Genomic DNA, 24,178 nt, shown 5'->3' with positions numbered 1-24,178 from the left:
CACTTCTCGCGTTCGTCAGCCACCCCTTGGAAGAAACTACTCATCCTCACCCTACGTGTCACCTTAAACTGGATCAAGCTCATCCCCGCGCAGGAGGATGTTGAGTTCACCCTACGCATCGCCTTGCACCACAGTTCCCAGCCTATTCCCCCCCCCCCCCGCACTCCGCATCCCATTTGTTCATGATAAATTGCCCTTAGTGACCAAAAGGTGGGGTGGAGTTACTGGGTTACAGGAATTGGGTGGAGGTGTGGGCTTTGGTATGGTGCTCTTTTTTTTAAGGGCTGGTGTAGACTCAATGGGCCGAATGGCCTAATTCTGCACTGTAAATTCTATTCTCACCACCTGCATCCCCTCACCCCCTGCTCCCCCAACCACCCGTATATATTCCAATCCGACCCTCCCCCAACTCATCCGGGAGCAGCAGTTGCTCCAATAAAGTGTATTCTGGCAACCTGGGAAACACCCTCCACTCTTCGCCAAGTACCTCACCTGCATATATCTAACTTCACTCCCTTTGGCAGCTCAAACCTCTCCCGTAACTCATCCAGACCTGCAAACTTCCATTCCGAGTACAGGTCCCGCAACCTCTCCAGCTCTGCCTCCCTCCACTTTCCATACATCCCTCCAACAACGCCGGTTTAAACCTATGATTCTCACACAGTGGTGTCAACACCGACACCACCTCCAAAGCTGATTCCACACCCTGACCATCGACTGTACCACCAGACTCCCCATATGCTTCCCTGGAACGTGGCAGCAGAGCCGTCACGATGACCCTCAGACTAGAACCCCTACAGGACTCCCCCCTTCATCCTGACCCACTCTCTCCCCCTCCCCCCAATCGCCTCACCTTCTTCACATTCGCCGCCCAGTAGTAGTGAAGCAGGTTCTGGAGCACCAACTCCCCTTTCTGTCTCTGCCTCTGTAACAGAGCCCTCTTTACCCTCGCCACTTTCCCTGCCCATATAAACTCCGAAATCACTGTCTCCAACTTCTGGAAGAAGGCCGTAGGAGAAAAATCGGGAGGGCCTGGCAAACAGACTGGAACCTTGGCAGCACATTCATCTTTACCACCTGAACCCTTCCTGCCGATGTCAGGTGTAATGTGTTCCATCTCTTTTTTTTTAAACCCTGACCTTCTCCACCAATGTTGCCAAATTCCACCTGTTCACTGTAGCCCATTCCCTCATCACCTGAATCCCCAAATATCTGAACCTTTCCCGAGCTACCTTGAAAGCAACACCCAAGTTGGCCTCCTGCCCCGCTGCATTCACTGGAAACACCTTACTCTACCTGACATTTAACTTATACCCAGAGAAGGCCCCAAATCTTTCAAATATTCCTACTCGTGACAATAAGCGATTTTCATTTCATGATCTTACCCACACACTCCAGCAAGTCCCACACAAACAATAACATGTCGTCCGTGTACAACGGCACCTGGTGTTCCCTGCTTCCCTTTCCTATCCCCGGCCACTGCATAGACGCCCGAAGGACCATTGCTACGGGCTAAATGCCAACTGGAACTGCTCCATCATTTGTGACCATGCGTTCAGTATCCAAGGCCTTAAGCTTTAGAATTTCCTTCCTAAATCTCTCTCCATGTCTCTTCTACCTCACTCCTATGAAGCTTTTAAGACCTACTTCTTTGGACAAGCTCATCTTTCAATAACTTCTTATGTGGCTCAGTGTAAAATTTTGTTTGATAATGCTCCTGTAAAGTGCATTGGGAGATTTTAACTACATCAAGAAACTTTAAAAATATAAGTTGTTATGGTGTTTGAAAGAAATAGGCAACATTTTAGGGGATGAATTATGGAATAGAATCCATAACAGATTCAGGGCGGCAGTCACACAGTGGTTAACACTGCTGCCTCACAGCACCAGTGAACCCGGTTCAATTCCTGTCTTGGATGACCGTGTGGAGTTTGCACAGGCTCCCTGTGTGTGCGTGGGTTTCCTCTGGGTGCTCAGTTTCCTTTCACAGTGCAGGTTAGGTGGATTGGCCACGCCAAATTGTCCCTTGGTGTCCAATAGGTTAGGTCGGGTTATAGTGTTGTTGAAATAGGGCTGGGGTCCTCTTTCAAAGGGTCGGTGCGGACTCGATGGACCGAATGAATGGCCTCCTTCTGCACTGTTGGGATTCTATGATTAATAGCAAGGTCGGTAGAACAGAAAATCATGCCAGGATTTTAATAAGGACTGGATGAATTCCTGGTTATTGGTTCCAGCATCAAAAGGAAACGATCTACTTGGGAGGCTCGGTTAGATAAATAAATTATTTTTCCTGCCAAAAATATTGTTAGTAAACCCAGTGTTTCTCCTCTGCTATAGTTGTGATTCTGGGTTCGCCCCTGTCCACAATGAGCCCTAGCTTTGTAAATCACAAAAAGTAATATAAAAAAAAAAAATTTTAAATGGGGGCCCTCTGCATCCGTGCAGCCATTCTTTGCAAGTAAGCTAGTGTTTTGAGTCATTTAACTATTAGACCCATCTTAGCTATTTCCAACCATGTGATCTTCCAGCATTTAAGTGCTTTTTCAGGAAGGGGAGCAACCCACAAACTTTGAAAGAGTACATGGTTAAAATTGTTACTGTGTCACCATCAGAGTGGAATCCAGCCATATGACAAATTCCATAGCTCTGACAGACCAGCGTATTACAGAATCGCCACTTCTGTTTAAAGAAGCTTTGTGTAATGAAGATGATATCAAGTGTCGGCCAGAATTGATCCTGGGTCTCTGCCGCTGTTCTGGCTTTGAGTCACTGTCTGTGTGGCGTTTGCACTTTCTCCCTTTGTCTGCGTGGGTTTTCCGGTTTTCTCCCACAGTCCAAAGATGTACAGGGTTAGGTGGATTGGCCATACTAAATTGCCCCTTAGTGCCCAAAAGGTTAGGGGGAAGGGGTGGGGCCGTGGACCTGGGGAGGGTGTTCTTTTGGAATGTCGGTGCAGAATCGATGGGTCTTGTTCTGAACTGTAGAGATCCTATGATTCTATGAGAGTACAGTAGTTACAACTTCTCCGTTCTAGCTTCATAACTGAAGTCTCTCTTCCCTGGAATCGTTCTTATAAACCTCTTTTACACTCTCTTCAATTCATTCATGTCCTTCCTAAAGTATTAGTTTTATTCCTACTAATTGTTTCTCAGAGCTTCCCCACTACTGTAGTTAAACTCACTGCCCTGTAATCGATGGGCTTTTCGGTACAATCTTTTTGAACTGCTTTGAAATATAGTCACTTATCTGCACAGGAGGGTCCCATAAACAGCACAAAATACTGACCAACTCATTTGTTTTGTACGTTGATGGATAAATATTGACTATCCACCTGAAATAAGTCCCTGCCTTTCTCTAAAATAGTGTCTTGAGATTTTGAACATCCATCGGGAGAGCAGACAGGACCTTGGTTTAACATCTCATCCATAATCTTTCTGTTTTAAAAAATTGAATAATTGGTTTGATAACAGGATCAAGGAGTGCACAAGGAAAGCTGTAATCCTGAATCTCTGCAAATCATTGGTGAGACAGTATTTCATACAATCAAAAGCAAATTACTCCGGATGCTGGAATCTGAAACAAAACAGAAAATTCTGGCAAATCTCATCAGGTCTGACAGCGGGCGTGATTCTTCAGTCGTGTTACACTCTAGGGAGAGCACAACTGGGGCGGTGAATGCTGGGAGAGGCTTCCAGCGAGCCTTCCGACAGCCTCCTCGCCTCGCAGGGTTTTCCAAAGTCCCACAAGACACCGGAGTCAGAACTGCGGCCCAAATGGGCGTGACCAAAGAGTGCTCCCGGAAGTAGGTCGTAAACCTACTTAAGACCTGCTCATGCAGGATCCACCGGCCTCCCCAGGGAGGCTGCAGCCGGGTGCCGATCACTGCTGGTCCACAAATGTGGACCAGGCGGAATGGTACCCAGGGGTCTCCTGGCACATCGGAGACCCTTGGGTGGTCAGGATAAGTGCAGGATGGCCCCCTGGTCCTCTTTCCGCCCACCCCACCCCAGAACGTGGGCATCTTTGCACTGCCACCCTGGCATTGCCAAGCCAGCCCAAGCACTGCCAAGGACCAGGGTGTGAGGGCGGCCAAGCCCATTAAATGAGGTTGGACGGGGTTTGAAGGAAGGGAGAATGCAAGGCAGTTAAGTAGGGGCCTCTGGGGGGGTTGGAGGGGCACCCTTTCGAAATCATAGAATTTACAATGCAGAAGGAGGCCATTTGGCCCACCAAGTCTGCACCGACCCTTGATGCCTAAGCCCATACCTCCACCCTTTCCCCGTAACCCAGTAACCCCACCTAATCTTTTTTGGACACTACGGGCAATTTAGAATGGTCAATCCAACTAGCCTGCACATCTTTGGCAAGTAGGAGGAAACTGGAGAACCCGGAGGAAACCCACACAGACACTGGGAGAATGTGCAGACTCCACACAGACAGTAATTCAGGCAGGAATCGAACCTGGGGCACTGGCGCTGTGAAATGGCTGCCAGATCTCTGAGTTCAACTCCCCAGTGCTAACAAAAAATTCGAAGTCTGGGCTAAACTGGTGAGAAACTCCCCAGGGCCCCAAGTGTCATTGAATAGCAGTGGGGAACTCCCTGAAAAATCCACCACAAATTAACTTAGAAATTTTTGGGCAGAATCATGCCCAGCATGTGTGAAGAGAGAACAGGGCTAATGTTTTGAGCATGGATAACACTTTGTCAGACAATTCATCATACAATCTACCCTGTTTTGGCAGTATCACGTTTTTGGGTTAGATTTTTGGGAGCTACAGCATCACTTTTTCAAAAATAAATTTAGAGTACCCAATTCTTTTTTTTCCAATTAAGGGGCAATCTAGCGTGCCCAATCCACCTACCCTGCACGTCTTTGGGTTGTGAAGGTGAGACCCAAGCTGACACGGGGAGAATGTGCAAACTCCACACGGACAGTGACAAGGAGCTGGGATCGACCGCCAGGTCCTCGATGAGGCAGCAGTGCTAACCACTGCACCACCGTGCTGCCCAGGGTTACTGTGTCACTGGCCAGTTCAGTAAGTGCATCTCATTCTCCTAAGATCCAGACTGCACCCTTTTGTGTACAATATCTGGGTAAATAATAGAACAATCTCAGTGTCCTGTGATAAATTTGTCTGCCGCAGATACCTTTCTGGTTTCAGTGACAATAATCACATCCATATGTGGAGCCCACAATCTTCCCTTATCAGAATAGACTCTCACTGCCCAGTATCGAACTTGCCCTGAGTGTAACCCAGGGATGTAACAGTTAATTAACCCCCTTAAGATTTGAACTGGATATATGTGTCTTTTACAACAGATCACCTTTTGCAACCGTTGCTGGATCTGACTGTTCGTACGTATGTCTGTTAATGTTTAATGTCCACATTCACAGTCAGAAGGAAAGGTGAATGTGAAATGAATGCGAGGTGTTTACAGAGTTAATGAAGAAGGCTGGTGAAGTGTTTACTGTTTTGGGGGAACTAACATCAAAACCTAGCTCATTAGCATTTTAATTGCCTTTGGAAACCTAGAAAAATATATGGCACAGAATGAGACGATTCGGCCCATAATTTCTGTGCTGACTGAAAAAGAGCTATTCAGCCTAACCCACCCTCCAGTTGCTGACTCATAGCCCTGTAGATTTTCTACACTCGACTAAATTTTTTTTAAATTCACATTACTGGACAAATGGTTAAAGAAATAGATTATAATAGTTTGTACACTGTCTGTTGGAATATTACATATGGTGCCCCAGCGCGGCATGTGGCGCAGTGGTTATCACTGGAACTGCGGCGCTGAGGACCCGGGTTCGAAGCCTGGCCCTGGGTCACTGTCCGTGTGGAGTTTGCACGTTATCCCCATGTCTGCGTGGGTTTCAACCCCACAACCCATAAGATGTGCGGGTTAGATGGATTGGCCATGCTAAATTGCCCTTTAATTGGAAAAAGAAAAATAATTGGCTGCTCTAAATTTTAAAAAGAAACATATGGTGCCCTGTCATTGTCTCCTCGGCGAAGGAATGAACAATTTAATATGAAGTATACATTATTCTAACCTTGTAAATCCATCAAGTAAAAAAGGATGCCACTTGCTGTCTCTAAACCTAGATAATAAAATATAGAATAATTTCTCATCCTGTTGATAAAGCTACTGTTTGAAATCTAGCTCGGCAATTGTTATTGTATATTCTCTTTTTGCACTATGTTAATGTTCACTCTAGTTTGTTTTGTTATTATGGTTACTACTGTTTTATTATGAAAAATTCTGCTCGGCTTTTATGCTAAACACACTAAAAGATCTTGACAACTGAGGTGTCTTTCTGAGGACTGCAACTATTCGATGACCTTGTCCTCTTCTAAGCTTTCAGACACCACTGTCAATCACATCCACTGTCAGAGTGGTGCCTGATTAGTTGATCTGTGGCAACATGACATTGGATGAGGACTGCAGCTCTACTGTGACAAAAGCAGTCAACGGCTGATGTCTCAATTGCAAGAAACCATTCATCATGTGTACTGAATCTTTCTTTGACTTTCCGAAAAATATTTGTAGATGTATGTATGGGTCTGATCAATTCAAAATGAATACCCCAAGCAAAACATTGTTCATCATAAAAATCTATACCTTTTGGAGCCCTCTCCGGACACATGTACTTTAGTGGCCTTGTGTTAATCATGCATATCATCTTTTTAACAGTACAGAATATAACACACCACAGACAAAATTACTTTTTTGTCACAAGCACTTTTATTTAGACAAAAGTGCCAAGGCCATGAAGAGAGCGTTACTGAGACTCAATAAAATGCTAGACATGGGGAGTAGGACGAGCGAATAGAGAAAAAAATGGTTGGGGAGATCTGATAAATGTGTGCAAGTTATCAGTCGTTTTGATCAGATCAATAAAGAAAATGTCTCCACCAGTCCGAGTCGATAACCAGGTGGTATGACTTCAATATTATCAAAATAAAGGCTAGGCGGCAGACTTGCAGTGGCAACATGTAGGTGAAGGTCGCCTGTTAGGTGGCTCCTGCTAGAGTTTCTGATTTTTGGACTTGTGCCCAGTTTTAGGGGTAGTTATACTAATCTTTATTGCCACAAGTAGGCTTACATAAACACTGCAATGAAGTTACTGTGAAAATCCCCATGTCACCATATTCCAGCGCCTGTTCGGATACACGGAGGGAGAATTCAGAATGTCAAAATTACCTTACTGCACGTCTTTCGGGGGCTGTGGGAGGAAACCGGAGCACCCAGAGGAAACCCACGCAGACACGGGGAGAACGTGCAGACGCCGCACAGACAGTGACCCAAGCTGGGAATCGAACCTGGGACCCCGATGCTGTGAAGCAACAATGCGAATCACTGTAGTACTGTGCCGCCCTTTTGTGAATGAGTTGGTGTGGGAAGTCATAAGGAAGACGTGACATGTCAAAGACCCAGAAGAAGGGGCCAAGCGAATGTCCGCCGTTGTGTGAGGCTGTGAGTCTTGCAGGAAAAAAGATGGCGGGGGCTGGGTCGATGGGTGGGGCCGTTCCCTTCACGTAGAAACTCTGACCTGGGTGATGTCGGTGGAGTTCGAGAGCCTGTTTGCCAAGCATATGGAGGTGCTTTGGAGGGAGATGTTGACTGCAATGAAAGAGTGGTGGAGGAGGCAATTGCCCCGGTGAAGGCGGCAGTGATGAAGATGTCGGTCGAGGTGTGTGAGCAAGGAGAGAAGTTGTAGGTGGTGGAGGAGACATTGTCGTAGCACAGTGACTAGTTCACCTCGATGGGTGAGGAACTGTGGAGGGTGGCGGAGGCCCTCAAAGGGCTCAGAGCCAAGGTGGAGGACCTGGTGAACAGGTCGAGAAGGCAAAATCTGAAATTGCGGGCCTGCCTGAGGGGATGGAGGGCCAGAGAGGGCACTTCAGTCGCTCAGGCCAAAGCCAAAAATGAATGAACCACCAAGGGCAGTTATAGTCTGCTTTCACAGGTTCCATGTGAAGGAGAAGGTCTTGAGCTGGGTGAAGCAGAGACGAGAGGTGAATTGGGAAGGCGTTGGTATACGAATATATCAAGACCTGACTACGGAGCTGGCGAGAAGGCAGTCGGCCTTTGGATGGGTGAAGGTGGCATTGTATGGCAGCAGAGTGAGATTTGGAGTGGTCTACCCTTTGAAGTTGAGAGTGAAGCCTAATTCGAGGGATTTTTATTTTGAGATAGTGGAGGCAGAGAAGATGTTCATTATAGCTGAAGGACTGGGACTGAGATGAGAGTTGGGATTTGGACAGGGATGGCGTTTTTTTATGAAGGGTTTTCTATTTGATTGAGGGTGAGGTTTCAGGTGGAGAAGATGATGGCTGATCAGGAGGGCAGGTAAGCGATAGTGACGGATGCGTTGGAGGGGGAAGCTGCTGGTGCTGACCGAGTCTGGGGGTGGTGGGGTGAAAACGTTGGCTGGGCTCATGAGGAAGATGGGGGCTGAGTGGACGGACCAATGGAGGGTTTTAATCCCTTGTTCTCCCTGTTGCACATGATGTTTTTGAGGGTTGACTTTTTTATGGTGAGAAAGGCGGTGTTGGCTGTGATTAAGAGGTCGGCGTACTTGGCAGTTGTGATCTCGGATCATGCTCCGCCTTAGATGGATGTGGTTTTGGAGAAGGGAGCAGCCCAGAAGCCAGGGTAGAGAATGGATGTGGGGTTACTGGTGGACTAGAGCTTCTGTGACAAGATAGGGAAAGTGATTGAGGAGTATGAGGGGGTTCAATTGCATGGGGGAGCTCTCACAGTCACTGGTCGGGGAGGCTCTGAAGGCAGTGGTGAGGGAGGTGGTGATCTCGTTTCAGGCTAAGGTGGATCGGGAGGAGAGGGAGGAATGCCAACGACTGATAGAAGAGATTTTGGAGGCGGATGGGAGGAACGTGGAGACCCTTCTCCTGGTAAAGAAGAAGGAGTTGCAGGCGAGGTTTGACCTGTTGTCCACTGGCAAAGCGGTGTGTCAGTTGAGAAGGGCGAGGGAAGCTGTCTGTGAGTACGGGGAGAAGGCAGGGCGTATGTTGGCAGATCGGTGTCGGAGGGAGGCCGCGGAGAGGAAGATAGGGCAGGATAAGATCGGGGAGTTGGCGGCGGCTCGAAGTAGAGGGAGCTGTGTAGGTCGGAGCTGCCACAGGATGGGCAAGAGATGAGTGAGTTTCTGGATGAGCTGGAGTGTCCAAGGTTGGGGGAGGTGGAGAAGGAACCCGTGGGGGAGGTGAAGGTGGCGATTGGGAGGATGCAGACAGGGAACGTGGTGGGTCCCGATGGGTTGCCACCAGGTTTAAGGATAAGCTGGCGGCGTTGATGGTGGGAATGTTTGAGGACGCGATGATTCGGGGTGTCTTGCTGCAAACAATGGGGCAGGCTTCCATCTTGCCAGTGCTAAAGAAGGACAAGCATCCGGTGGAGGGTGGGTCATATTGACCCATCTCTCTGCTGAATGTGGATGCCATGATACCTGCAGAGTTGTTGGTGTTAAGGTTGGAAGGATGCCTCCCAAAGGTGATTGGGGAGGACCAGATGGGGTTCGTAAAGGGGGGCGTACCCACAACCGCCACGAGAGACACTACTGGAAGACCTACTGGACGCAAATATCCTAGAGAAAGGGAACTGTAGCGACATGTATGACCGACTGGTAGAAAGGGACGACACTGTACTGGACGCAACAAGAAAGAAATGGGAGGATGACCTGGGGATTGAGATAAGGTGGGGACTCTGGAGCGAAGCACTGCATAGGGTCAACTCCACCTCCATGTGCGCAAGGCTCAGCCTGACTCAACTAAAAGTGGTACATAGAGCCCACTTAACAAGAAACCGTATGAGTAGGTTCTTCCCGGAGGTGAAGGACAGATGTGAACGGTGCCAAAGAGGCCCGGCCAACCACGCCCACATATTCTGGTCTTGCCCAGACTCGTGGAGTACTGGACAGCCTTCTTTGAGGCCATATCCAAAGTGGTGGGGGTGAGGGTGGAGCCATGCCCGAAAGTGGCAGTCTTCGGGGTCTCGGACCAGCCAGATCTATTCCTGGGTAGGAGGGCGGACGCCCTTGCCTTTGCCTCCCTGATCGCCCGCCGTAGAATCCTGTTTGGCTGGCGGTCAGCAGCACCACCCAGAGCTGCAGACTGGCTGCCCGACCTCTCAGAATCTCTCCAAATGGAGAAAATCAAATTCGCCATCCGAGGGTCAGACGACGGCTTCCACAGAACGTGGGAGCCATTCATGCAATTGTTCCGGGACCTGTTTGTGGCCAACGAACAAGAGGAAGAATAGTCGGGTGGCCGAGAATCAGGGAAAAATGGACTGGAATTGGGGGAAGGTAGCCGGGGGGGGGGGGGGGGGGGGGTGGCTACGGGTTTGTTATGGGGGTTTGTTCTCTTGGTTTTATGCTTATTTCTTTTTCTTGTTAATTTATTGTTTTTGTATTGGAGGGGAGGGGTTACTGTTTTTCTCTGTTGTGATAAAATTTGTTGTTGAAAAGTTGAATAAACATTATAAAAAAAAAAGGAAAGACAAAGCCGCAAGCGACAGTCTGATGGCAAGCTAAGGCCCAAAACCAAATTGTAAATAAATGCCTATAAACATGTGCCTCGGCCATATTGGGGAATGTAAAATATGTATGCCGGTTAAAGGGGGTGACCACAGTTGTTATTATGAAGATGCTTACCTGTAAATATACATGTTAATTTTTGCATGTTTTTTTTCTAATAATTTGTAATTTGTTGGATATAAAATATGAAAACTCAATAAAAAACATTTCCAAAAAAAAATGTTGACTGTTGAGGAGGGGGGGGGGGGGGGGGGGGTTGGGTGGACTGGGGGATTTTTTTGTCGGGTTGTGATTGTATTGTAAAAATGTTGAATAAAAATACTTTTTTTTAAAAAAATAATGGTTCGGATAATTTTGTTTTTACACAATGGGTTCTTTGGATGTAGAATGCAGAAACAGTGATGAAGACGGAAACCTTAAAAGCTTTTTAAAAGGGAAGTGGATAAATATTTGGAAAAATATTAAACGGTTAAAGGGAAAGGGCAGGCAAATGCAGTTTGTAGTTAAATGTGGAGCTTCTTCAGGGTGTTGGCTCAGACATTGGACTGAATAGCCTCCTTGTTTGGCTGTGATTTTGTGATAAATTACTATGGATGATATCAGCAGAAAAATGTTCAATATACTTGTACGATACTGTTTGTTCACCATTATAATGTACATTTTGGATTAATGACCCTACTAAAATAGTGAAGTTTTTACCAAGTTTTCATCTGCTGTTATTGGCAACAGGAATTTCTAGGTTATTTTGGCTCAGTAAACAATGCTTTGCAAGTTCTGAGAGAAATTAAAACGGAATTGATAAATTAATTGGAAATTTAACTTGGGTAAATTGTAATCAATTATTGGTACTGGGAAATGTTTGAATTTATAAAATTTTCTTGTTCTAGGTTTGTATACCAATATTTTAACCTTCTGACTTGGGTAATGACAATGCTGGTCCCTTGGTCCATTCAGCACGGCAGTTGGGGTGGAATAAAGGAAAATTTGTCTGTCAAAGATTTCCTTAGGCTGCTGCTTTGTGCCTCCTGGTGGGTCAGTAGAGTGGCAGCACTGAATTCAGTGTCTAGACATATTGTTGATGCAGATCAGGGAGGGGTGTCATGGAAGGGAAAGCTGAAGTTGAGATAGGAGCTTTATTAGAAACAGTGAATTACCACATCAGTCAAACAGACTTCCAGCTCAGGAATTTTCACTTGTGGTTTTTCTTTTGGTATTTTCTTATTGTGCAGAATAAATGATTTAAAATAATTACTCGGATTTCTTTTGAACATTCAGTGCTTTAGATAAAAATATTTGCTTAGTTCTTGCTTTCAGTCATTTTTTTGAGGCCGCTACTAAATAATAGTAGGTCCTTTCCTATTAAAGGATGTGAAAATCGGGGGGGGGGAAGCCAGTATAAACCAGGCTTGAGTTGAGCATAAACATGGCATGGACTGCTTAGACTGAACGGCCTATTTCTGTGCCATATCTTCTATGCAATATATAAACCAACAAGTGCCTCATTACCAGCTAGCATTGGCCATGGCCATGCTTTTTCTCTGAACTTTGGCATTTCCCCTCCAGTCAAAGAAAATATACCTAGTCCCAGAACTTTATAATGGCTCAAAATGTATTCATGGCAGTTAAAAGAGAATGGAAGCAGATTGTTTTATTATTCTGATTGAAGAACAGCAATAAAATATAGATACAGTAAAATCTTTGTCATCCGGCATCCTTGGGGAATGGGTGGTGCTGGTTAATCAAAAATACCGGTTAATTTGGAGTAACATTTCTCTGGACATAACACAAGATGCAGTATGAGGTACAATAACCAAAACTGACCCTAAAATGTAATCATTTCAATATAAAAATTGAGAACAGCTTTGCAGATTTACAATCTATTGTTGTTAGAATCAGCATTTTAAAAAAAGAATGCATGACCTGAATCCAAACTAGATCAATGTATCACCAATGAAGATGATCCACACCTCTAGAACAAGGTTAACCAACACTCTCTTGTGGCATAGTACCTGAAGGGAGAGATTATATATGAACACTGAAAGAATTGGCGTTTAAATTAAAATTCGAGCTGTCAGAGATTCCGGGTTGCTAGAGAATTCTGATTGATAAAGAGTTCCCGGATGCCAGGTTCACTGTAATATTACCGACAAATGTAACTTCCACAGTTTATCACTCTGAATTTAATGATTTTTTAAAAATGTGGCTTTAATTTAATACAACTTTGCCTTTTACAGATTGTAAATTTGCTGACACTGATGTCTTGGAAAATTGTACTTTGTACAGCAGGGTAAAGAAGAAAAGTTAAAACAACTTCCATTTGTGGCAAGTGCATTTTTATGTCCTCCAGCTGAGGAAAGGACTGGGCTTGCTGTTGTAAACTCTGGAGACAGTACAGTGTTGACATATTCTAACCAGATTTACATAGGATTATAATACAGCTAGGTAGCCAAGGGCCACAGTCTGTCTACTTCAGCATGTGTCACGACTGAAAGGAGAGTGTTGAAGGGAAATCGAAGGTGAATGGGAATATTCCAGCTTGTTTTGATATTTCTTTAGCTTTGGAAAGTTTTTTTTTTGGTTTGTTTTGTGATTTAAGAGGGGATACTATTGTGCAATGTGTCTTTGCAAATTCCTACCAGCAATTGACTAGGAGACGCTAACAGCTCTGAACGTGGCAGAACTGTTTTCTTGAGCCTGCTAATGGTTTGTCTGATTGTTGAGTACAGCGACCCCTGATGGAAAGTACATGCATAACCATCAGTTAACATCAAACTCAGCTTGGCTATCACAATGTCCACACAGTGGAAAAAACATTTAACCCTCACTTTCCAGAATTGCAGCAGCAGATTGACCTTTTGGCAAGGTAAATAGAGGGATATTGATGTGCAACATGACGCTGGATTTTCCGTTTCTCAGCAGAGTGAGAGAAACTGAGTGGGCCGCGCACTCCCACCCCTGCCATCTCTGCTTGTCCAATCAAGCATCAGATGACCAATTCGTGGCCATCTGGTGGGAGGAGATCCATTATAGGAGCAAAGTAGACAGGGCTCTGTGTCCAATTGAGACTTTAGGCCAGGAGGACATCACGCGGCAGAGGGGTCATGCCGCGAACAAGAAGCCATCCTTTGTTGTAATTGTAAAGGCCCCCTGCTCTCAGAGTCGGTCTTTATTTTGTATTGAAAGCTTAAAAAGAAAATTAAAAACGACTTAAGTAAAATACGGATGTGCTGCTTTCTCAGCTGATTCTGAGGTCTTGGTGGCAGACCTTTTCTTCTTCCCTTGTGCCACCACGACATCGCTGCTGTAAAACACTCCAAAATGTATTTTCTTTTATCTCTGCCCACTGAATATTTTGGGACTCCATAAAACATTCTGGACAATTATAGCTTGTCAATTTGTATTTTCAAAATAGTGGTTGGGCTGCCAATTTCGATGCCTGCTTGCCTTCTGACATGTTGTCCCTGTATTGCTGACCCAATATCATCACGCCAAAACTTTCGTTAGCGTGTGGGGAAAGTGCCTGATTTGTGATCTTAAAATCCAGCCCATGATCTATCACAGCATAAGTGCATGTATTTATGACAAAGTTAAGGAGAAAACTATTCTGTTTAGAAGGGGCTTGCTCATTTCTTTTTTAATTTTTACTTCAGCATTCTAGAAGAGGAATACCACAGACATGGTTAGTAACGACACAGCACCGATGGGCATCAAACATACCCATGAACACAGTTATGCTGTTTGTTCCACATCAGGAGGCATGGGTGATAGAAAGAATGGGTCGTTTTCACAGAATACTAGATCCAGTAAGTGGTAACATATTTTAATTGAAGCAGACAAGAAGGTGTTGCTTTTTATATGGGCCTTATAAATAGATATGATGATTGACTTTTAATATTGATTGTATTTTCTGATTTGGTTTTGGAAATAGTTATTAACTGAAAGCATTTCAATGAACGCGGCATTTTAAATGTGTCTGCCAATGATCATGGCAATTGTTCCAAAACACTTGCTTCAATGGTTTGTAACAAGTATGATATTTTGCAGCTGCCTGACCCTGGAAAGTACAGTGTCACACCGAGCCACGAAACTGCTTTCTGCGTTTGCATGCCTCCAGGTTGACTCTTAAGCTTTCCAACATACTGACCATATTACACAATGTTAATGTTTAAGATGCCACCTTCTTTCATTATTCAGAAAGCCTGGGAGGAGCAAAGACCCTAAATAGTATGAGGCAAAAATATTATATGTTTATGTGTTAACCATATTAACGATTTACTATTTTTACATTTGATGATTAATTTGTTGTGCTATGCAATTCCATGCATGTTTTTTGTTTTTAAAAAAACTAGTGATCTGTCAACCACTCTGGAAGAATATCATTGCTATTTGGTTAATTTGTTATCTGTAAGGATTCATTTCCATAGTCTGATAAATGATGGGACTCCAGCAGATGCCTAGATTTTGGAATTTGTGCTTAACAATTTTCTGAAAATAAAACATGAAATAGATTATTAAAATACTTTTCTAATCAATGAAATTAAAAGCAAATTCTTGGGAATATCATTTGGTTCTGTTTTCGAGAGTAGTCGTAGTTCCAGGAGAAAGATCTATGCCTGTCACAATCTTCCAGCACTTTGAAACCCTTCCTGATATTGCTGTAAATTTCAGTAAATGATGAGCATTCTATGAATAAATGTTGAAAAATATTACTTTAAATTGTATTCTATGGTTCATTTACTCTTTGAAAATGCTATTATATCCAATTTTATACAACACTGGTGTTGATCAATTGGAGTTCAGCAACATTTCTGAACTCCAGCTCAAGTGCACCAAGATCAAAATGGAGCTCCCCAGCTTTTGCTGTCATCGAGAGCAGCTGCCTGTTGATGAGAATCTCTGGGAATTTGCTCAGCTTCACTAAATCAGGATCCTTGTCTGATTTTGGAAACGCTGGTTCTGAAATTCGTTGCCTTGACCTTTCTTCAGTCCCAAGCTTTTAAGTATTTATTTCCTCTTTTGATCCTCTCTTAATACTAATGATGTATGGCAGAATTAAAACTTTTTTGGGTATTTAAAGATTCATGAAACACGATATTTTAAACATATATTCTGTAAATTAGATGACATGATAATGCGAGCATCAAACTCACTAATGAGTTATGGTTATTTTAGTGTTCGGGATATGAGTCATATCCTGTGATTCTACCATGTATTCTGATTGTAGCTTGAGTCAGGAAAGTAGGATTGCAAGAATTATGTTAAAATTACTGTTTTAAATGTGGACTGATTGCAGTCTTCTGTAACATCACTGAACTGTTCTCTCATCAGTGCTGTTTATTGTAGACTATGCAATGATACATATGGATGGGAAAAAACTAAGCCTTCAAAACATCTTTGTTTCTTACTCCGATAACTTGACAACAGGAGGTGCACTCCCTACCTTTGCAAAACCAGGCTGTGGTCTTTATCAGGGTTCATACCATCATTAAGATGCCAGTGTTTATGTTACAGAACCCTGTTTCTCTCTCTCTCTCTCTCTCTCTCTCTCTCTTCCTCCTTTCTTTCATCGAGGGAATGTTTCTGCCTGCCCTGTTTCTGTGTGCTGCTGTTACACTTTTTTCACACATGTCTCTTATTACTTTTTCTCATTTGCAAATGATTACTTCACATTTATGAAGGTTTCATCTCAGTTCAAATGTTTAGTAGCTTAAAATTCCCCCAACACTTGTAGCTATTGTAAGACACGACAACTTAAGAATCACACTTTTTCTATTTAACAAACAAAAGCTAAATTATAACAATATAAAGACAAATCAATAGTGATATGACAGGAGCAAACTTAAAACTAACCTGATTACTTATTTTTTTATCGTCTGTCCTACGATCCCAGTTGATGGATGGGAAAGGGTGGCATGTGGTTAGCACTGGGACTGCGACACTGAGGACCCGGGTTTGAATCCCGGCCCTGGGTCACTGTCTGTGTGGAGTTTGCACATTTCCCCCCATGTCTGCATGGGTTTCACCCCCACAACCCAAACATGTGCAGGTTAGGTGGATTGGCCATGCTAAATTGCCCCTTAATTGGAAAAAAATTAATTGGGTACTCTAAATTTATTTAAAAAAAATAACTGGATGAGAAGATTCCAGAATGGTATCCTGGCTCAGAAGACTTCAACTTTTACTTTTGTGTAAAACATGGAGGAACAGAGTCACAGAACCGCTAATTTGTTTTAACAAGAAAACATTTAATTAAACATCAAAAGTTGGATTATTATGCAATAATCCTTTACTCCCCTTTATCTTAACAAATACACACCGATTTAAAGATTGACGTGGATTACAAAGTTCATCATAGGATAAAATTGTCTCATTAACACAAAAAAATCCCTTTTAATCACACAAGATGCCTGTGGTCAAGTACACACTCCTCTCTAAATCCAAGTTGGTGTCTGTGATTTTCTCCTCAGAATTCTTCCAGATGATTGTCACATGAGAGTTTCCAGACACCACTTCCAAAAACACGCTTTAAAATCTTGTCTCATAATAATACTTTCCTTTGGCCGTTTGCATTCTGAAATCCAGTCTAGGTTTTACAAATGATATTTTCAAACAAAACTTCTCCACTTATATAACAGCAAATCCAGTCCAAGATTTTGCATCAACCTCTTTAGATTTCTTGGTCTTGACTGCTGTACGAATAGCTCACAATTGCTTTAACTCTTGACCCTCAGACTGTATTAAAATAACATCAAAATGTGTCATCTGCCTCTGAAATCTGCTGTCCCACTTTATATCTAGTTATTGTAATTGTGTCTTTAACTCAAAACACGTTGTTGACTTCCTTGAATTCTTCTAAACTATACCTTGGTCTCGTTCCCTTAACTCCAAACTTCTTAGACACTCTTTCTGTCCCAATTCCCTGGTTATCTGGACTTTAACTTGAACTTTAGGAAGTCTGCATCTTTGCAACTACCTTGTCCTGTCCAATATATCCTCAGAATTTAGTGCTGTTCACTCCTCAATGACCTGGCTCCAACTGCTCTCAAATTTGCTAAACTAAAACTTTTTTTAAAAAAGAGTATCCAATTCCTTTTTTCCAATTAGGGGGCAATTTAGCGTGGCTCATTCATGTACACTGCACATCTTTTTGGGTTGTGGGGGTGAGACAGACGTGAGGAGAATGTGCAAACTTCAAACGGACAGTGACCCTGGCTGGGATTGAACCTGGGTCCAACTAAACTAAAACTTAAAAGCTTTTTACCTTAGAACACCCACCATGTTCTGGTTTAGCTCACTCAGCTAAATCTCTGGCTTTTCAAGCAGGCCAGCAGCACGGTTCGATTCCCGTACCAGCCTCCCCAGACAGGCGCCGGAATGTGGCGACTAGGGGCTTTTCACAGTAACTTAATTGAAGCCTACTCGTGACAATAAGCGATTTTCATTTTTCATTTTCATTTTATGTTAATGCCTTTTGTTTATTTTTCACCATCGTAGCCCTTTCTAGGAACACAGTTGGAGCTTAACCAGCCCCCACACATACAAACACCTTTTGTCCAGCATGAATCTAACTATAGGTTTTATCCTTCAAGGCACAGAAACATTAAATTAAACACACCTAAAACTATACATTATTTTTAATGTTTACCAACACACATATAAATCCCCTGATGTTTTCCTAACATCTGTCATATGGAATTCATGAGAATGAGCAATCTATGCAACAATTGCAATTATGGGCACAATTTAACACACAAAAACAGAATCCCATTTTGGACGTATAAAGCGGAGTCTTTTTCAGCACTTGCAGCACCAAGAACGACCCTGCTAACAAACGGAACTTTTTTTTTCTGGCTTCATTTAAAAGGCGCCATAATCTCTTGACCCCCTCGGACACCACACTCGGCCACCGGACCCCCCACACTGTACCACCTTACCACTCGAGCCCTCTCTCTCACTCTACCTCTCGAGCATGCCCGGCCCAAATCCTGGCACGGACAGCCTCGTACCCAGGCACCTGGTGGAACTACAAGGGTGCCCGGTGCTAGGCTGGCAGTACCAAAATGCCTGGGTGGCAGCGGGAGTGCCATGATACCGCCCTGCCCATAGCCCGACCACCCGGGAGCCTCTGATTGACTGGAAGACCCACCCCCCCAGTGCCATTACGCCCAGTCTACATTTGTGTGCACCAGTGCTAAACCGCGCCATGCAAGGTCTCTCTGGCGCGGGCGCTCCAAGGCCTCGGGAGAATTGGGCGGCGACATATTTAAATGCGCCCAGTGGCAAGATCCATGTCGTGATACCTCGCGAGATCTCATTAGATTTCCTGAGGCAGTCCGGGCGTCGAAAACTCACTAGATGCTTCTTGTGAGAATTAATGGCCTTGTTGCGTCACCAAGCCGGGCCTGACGAGGCCGTTCGATCACGCCCTCTATAAACCTCTTTAACATACTGCACGTTCCAAGAGACAGATGGATAGATTCTTGATAAGCAAGGGACTGATCAAGGTTAGTGAGAGTAGGTGGGATACAGATTTGAGGTTTCTATCTGATCGGTCATGATCTTATTAAATGGTGGAGCAGACACGAGAGGCAGAATGGCCTGCTCCTCCTTATTCATATGTAACTGACATTAATTAATGGATCTTTATTGTCACAAGTAGGATTGCAATAACACTGCAATGAAGTGAAAAGCCCCGAGCCGCCACATTCCGGTTCGGGTACACAGAGGGCGAATTCAGAATGTCCAAATTAACTAACAGCCGTCTTTTGGGACTTGTGGGAGGAAACTGAAGCATTTGGAGGAAACCCACACAGACACAGGAAGAATGTGCAGACTCCGCACGAAGCTGGGAATCTAACCTGAGACCCTGGCACTGTGAAGCAACAGTGCCACCTACTGTTATACTGTGCCGCCCTCTGTTATACCGTGCCGCCCTAATAAAGTGATCAGTCACAACATCTGACAGAGACGTTGCTATAAGTACCTCTCCCCTCCTCAGCTACTCGAGCTGATCAACACTGTGCAATCTCAGCAATTTCACATTTTCCCACATTATACTCCATTTGCCAGATCTTTGCCCACTCACTTAACCAGCCCACTTACTTAAACTGTCTATATCTTTTTGTAGCCTCCCTTATATCCACTTCATGGCTTACTTTCCTCCTATTTTGTGATATCAGCAAATTTGGCAACCATCCCTTCATACAAGTAATTTATATCAGTTGTAAATAGTGATCCTGTGGCAAACCACCCATTACATCTTGCCAACCTGAAAAGATCCATTTATGTCTACTCTCTGCTTTCTGATAACCAGCCAATCTTGTATCCATGCCAATATGTTATCTCCTCTAACATGAGCTATTATTTTTCACAATAACCTTTGATGTGGCACTTTACCGTCTGAAAATCTGTACAGTACATCCACTGGTTCCCCATCATCCACAGCGCAGGTTACTTCCTCAAATAAATCCAATAGTTGGTTAAACATGATTTCCCTTTCAAAATACCACGTTGACTCTGCCTGACTACTTTGAGGCTTATCCTAGTACCCTATTGTAACTTCTTTAATAACAGCTTCTCATATTTTCCTGATGGCCGATGTTAAGCTAACTGGCCTGTTGTTTCCTGTTTCGATTCCCGGCTTGGGTCACAGTCTGTGCGGAGTCTGCACGTTCTTCCCATGTCTGTGTGGGTTTCCTCCGGATGCTCCGGTTTCCTCCCGCAAATCTCAAAGTGCGTGCAGGTTAGGTGGATTGATCATAATCAATTGTCCTTAGTGTCCAAAAGGGCTGGGTAGGGTTACGGGGATTAGGTGGAGGTGTGGGTTTGGGTAGGGTGCTCTTTCTAAGGGCCAGTGCAGAGTCGATGGGCCGAATGGCCTCCTTCTGCACTGTAAATTCTATGATTCTTGCTTTCTGTCTCTCTCTCTCTCTCTTTGAATAATGGAGTTATATGTGATGTCTTCCAATCCAATGCAACCTTCCCTGAATCTAGGCAGTTTTGGAAAATTGAAACCAATGATTCAACTATCTCACTTGACATTTCTTTTAAGACCCAGGATGATGTCCATCAGGACCCCCCAGGCCCTTTGTCAGTCTACCACTCCAACAGTTTACTCAGTACCACTTCTCTGGTGAATGTAATTTTCCCAAGTTGCACCCTCCCTTCAATTTCATGGTTTATAGCTACTTCTGGGATGTTACTTGTATCCTCTGATGTAAAATAACTATTCAATTCATCTGCGGTCTCCTTGTTTTCCATTATCAGATCTCTAGACTCACTTTCTATCGGACCAATGCGTACTCTGCTTTTCTTCTTTAAATATTTAGAAAAGTTTACTATTTGTTTTTATATTTCTGGCAAGCCATCTCTCGTACTCTGTTATTTCCCTGGTTATTAATCTTTTAGTCATCCATAGAATTCTTACAATACGGACGGAGGCCATTCAGCCCATTGAGTCTGCCCTGACTCTCCGAAAGGGCACTTTAACTAATTCTACTACCAGCCCCATCCCCGTAACCCCATTCATTGATCATGGCCAATCTACCTAACCTGCACATCTTTGAACACTAAGGAAAAATTGATCATGGCTAAATCACCTCGTATGCATATCTTTGGACTAAGGGGAGAAACCGGAGCACCTGGAGGAAACACACGCATACATTGGGAGAACGTGTAAACTCCACAGTCACCCAAGTTTGAGATCGAACCCGGGTCCCCGGTGTTGTGAGGCAGCAGTGCCAATCACTGTACCACTATTGCTGTTCCTTATATTCTGACCTGCCACCTGTCTATGCACAATTATATGCTTTTTCTTTAAGTTTGATAATATCTTTAACCTTTCTAGTTAGGGATGGATGGTCGCTCCATCCCTTGAACTTTTTCTTACTCGTTGAAATGTATCTGTTCTGTGCATTCTGAAATGTCCCCATAAATGTTTGCGAGTGCATCATTCACGATCCTAATTTGTCGATTCACTTCAGTCAGCTCAGCTTTCGTGCCCTCATAATTGCCCTTATTTAGATTTTAAAACATAGTCTCAGACCCACTCCCCTCTCCCTCAAACGGAATGTAAAATTCAGTCATATTATGGTCGTTGTTAACCAGGAGTGCCTTCACTGAAATTATTAGTTACTCCCATTTGTTGCACAATATCGGGTCTAGTATAGCCAGGTCATTGGTTGGCTCCAGAACATGCTATTCTAAGAAACTATCCTGGAAACATTCAGTGAACTCCTCATCTAGGCTACCTTTGCCCTCTGACTTTTCTCTTCTATGTAAATTAAAATCTCCCATCATTATAGCGAACCTTTCTGACAAGCACCAATTATTTCTTCCTTTATGCTCTATCCTATCAAATCCTGTACACGACTCCCATAAGTGACTTCTTGTCTTTATCATTTCTCATCTCTACCCAAACCTCTTCTACATCCTCGTTTCCTGAACTTATCCCGCTCTCATCTCTCTAAAACCATCATTATCTAACAGAGCCAACACTCCACATTTTCATCACTTTCTGCCCTTCGTAAATATTGTATACCCCTCAATATTCAGGTCCTCCTGTCGTCCCCCTGCAGTCATGTTGTCATAATGGCTATTAATCTCTTCCCGCACCTAGTAGTGTATTAAGGCAGACTTTTGCCTGTTTCCATAGTAATTCCCAGGGTAGGTCGCTAGACTGTCGCCAGGGGCTTATGACTTGAGGGGCACACTCCACAGCAAGCGTAGCTGACCAGGAGTCTCTGTCGCTCTTAACGCCAGCCATTGGCGTGCTTGGGAAGATTTGCAGGTTGACGCATCAAGCTGTTTGACCATGTTATAAGCGCACCTTTCTTGGCCATCAAGTCCTGATATGGAACTCGAACCAGAGGCATCTGGCTCAGAGGCAGGGATGCTACCCACTGTGCCATAAGACTTCCACTATCAAATCATGCGTACTTATTTATATGTGCACTCTCACTTCATCTGCTTTATTTAGAATGCATGTGTGTTCAGATACAGAGCTTTTAGTTTTATGCTTTTATTCTTTCCATAACCTCTAGTCGTATCTGTTGGTTTTTCATTTCCTGTAATAATACCTTTCTCTTCTGCCTTGTCTTTCCTCTTTGATTTACCACATCTTCCAAATTTGATCCTTTGCCCTCACTGTTTCATTTAAAATTCTCTTTACTTCCCTATGTATGTGGTTCACAAGATCACCAGTTCCAGAACACTTTGGGTGGAGACCGTACCCCTGGTACAGATCCCACTTTTTCCCCCCTACTTGTGCCAGTGCCCCATGAACTGGAAACCACATCTTATACACAAGTCATGCATTCCCACTGCAAGTTCCTCTCCAGCCCTAAGCAGATGTCCTGAACCCTGGCACCGGGCAGGCAACACAGCCACCTGGAGTCTTGCTCTTTGCTGCAGAGAACAGTGTCAATCCCCCTCATTGCAATGTCCCCTATTACCACTACATTTCCTTTTTGTTCCCACCCACTTGAATGGCTTCCTGTACTACGGTGTCATGGTCAGTTTGCTCATTCACCCTGCAACCCCCCTACTTTCATCCAAACAAGATGAAAAAACCTCAAAGCTGTTGGGCAATTATAATGACTAAGGCACCCCTGCTTGCCCCAGCCCTCGTGAGTCCCCTTACCTGTCTCACTTGCAGTCGTACACGCCTGTCCCTGACCACTGACTAAATCTTCCGCCAGGAAGTCTAGAAACGGTTGCCACCGCCAGAAGACCCCCTGCACCGACCCCCTTAAGGCAAATTTGACCCTTTCCAGTTTGATAAACCCAGCCATATCGTTGACTCAGGATTCTACCCCCGGGGGCCTTGCATCCTTCCACTGTAGAAGAATCCTGCGCTGAGCTACCAGGGATGCAAAGGCCAGAATACCGGCCTCTTTCGCCTCCTACACTCCCGGCTCCACTGTTACCCCAAATACTGCGAGCCCCCAGCCCGGCTCAACCCTGGAACCTACTACCCTTGACAGCGTCTCCGCGACACCCCTCCAGTGTAGGGCACGCCCAGAACATGTGGTATGGTTTGCTGGGCTCCCCGAACACCTGACACACCTGCCCCCTCTCCCAAAGAACCGGCTCAGCCTTGCCCCAGTCATGTGCGCCCTATGCAGCACCTTTAATTGAATTAAGCTGAGCCTTGCGCAAGAGGAGGAGGAATTCACCCTCCCCAGGGCATCCGCCCACGTCCCCTCGTCGATCTCCTCTCCCAGCTCCTCCTCCCACTTACCTTTCAGCTCTTCCACCGAGGCCTCCTCCCCCTCCTGCATCACTTGATAGGTCACCGAGATCCTCCCCTGTCCAACCCACGTCCCCGAGCGCACCCTGTCCTGAACCCCTCCTGACGGCAACAGTGGAAACTCCACCACCTGCCGCCTGACAAATGCCCTTACCTGCATGTATCTGAAGGTGTTCCCTGGGGGGAGGCCAAACCTCCCCTCCAACTCCCCAGGGTCGCAAACTTCCCATCCACAAATAGGTCCCCCAGCCGCCAAATACCTGCCCTGTGCAAGCTCAGAAACCCTCCGTCCATTCTCCTTGGGACAAACCGGTGGTTCCCCCGTATCAAGGAATACACTGAAGCCCTCATCTGCCCCCTATG

The 24,178-nt window shown here is 44.6% G+C and overlaps 1 protein-coding gene across 1 annotated transcript in view; it reads left to right on the top strand.

The window, feature by feature from the left end:
- Window positions 1-24,178, top strand: part of stoml2 (stomatin (EPB72)-like 2) — an 82,131-nt gene that overhangs the window by 23,467 nt on the left and 34,486 nt on the right. The window contains exon 2 of the mRNA XM_038790799.1: window positions 14,217-14,369. Coding sequence (XP_038646727.1) covers window positions 14,217-14,369 — 153 coding nt within the window. The remainder of the gene's footprint in view (window positions 1-14,216; window positions 14,370-24,178) is intronic.

Source organism: Scyliorhinus canicula, chromosome 3 (assembly GCF_902713615.1).
Source record: "Scyliorhinus canicula chromosome 3, sScyCan1.1, whole genome shotgun sequence".
Taxonomy (NCBI): Eukaryota; Metazoa; Chordata; class Chondrichthyes; order Carcharhiniformes; family Scyliorhinidae; genus Scyliorhinus; species Scyliorhinus canicula.
This window is presented reverse-complemented; position numbering and strand designations above follow the sequence as displayed.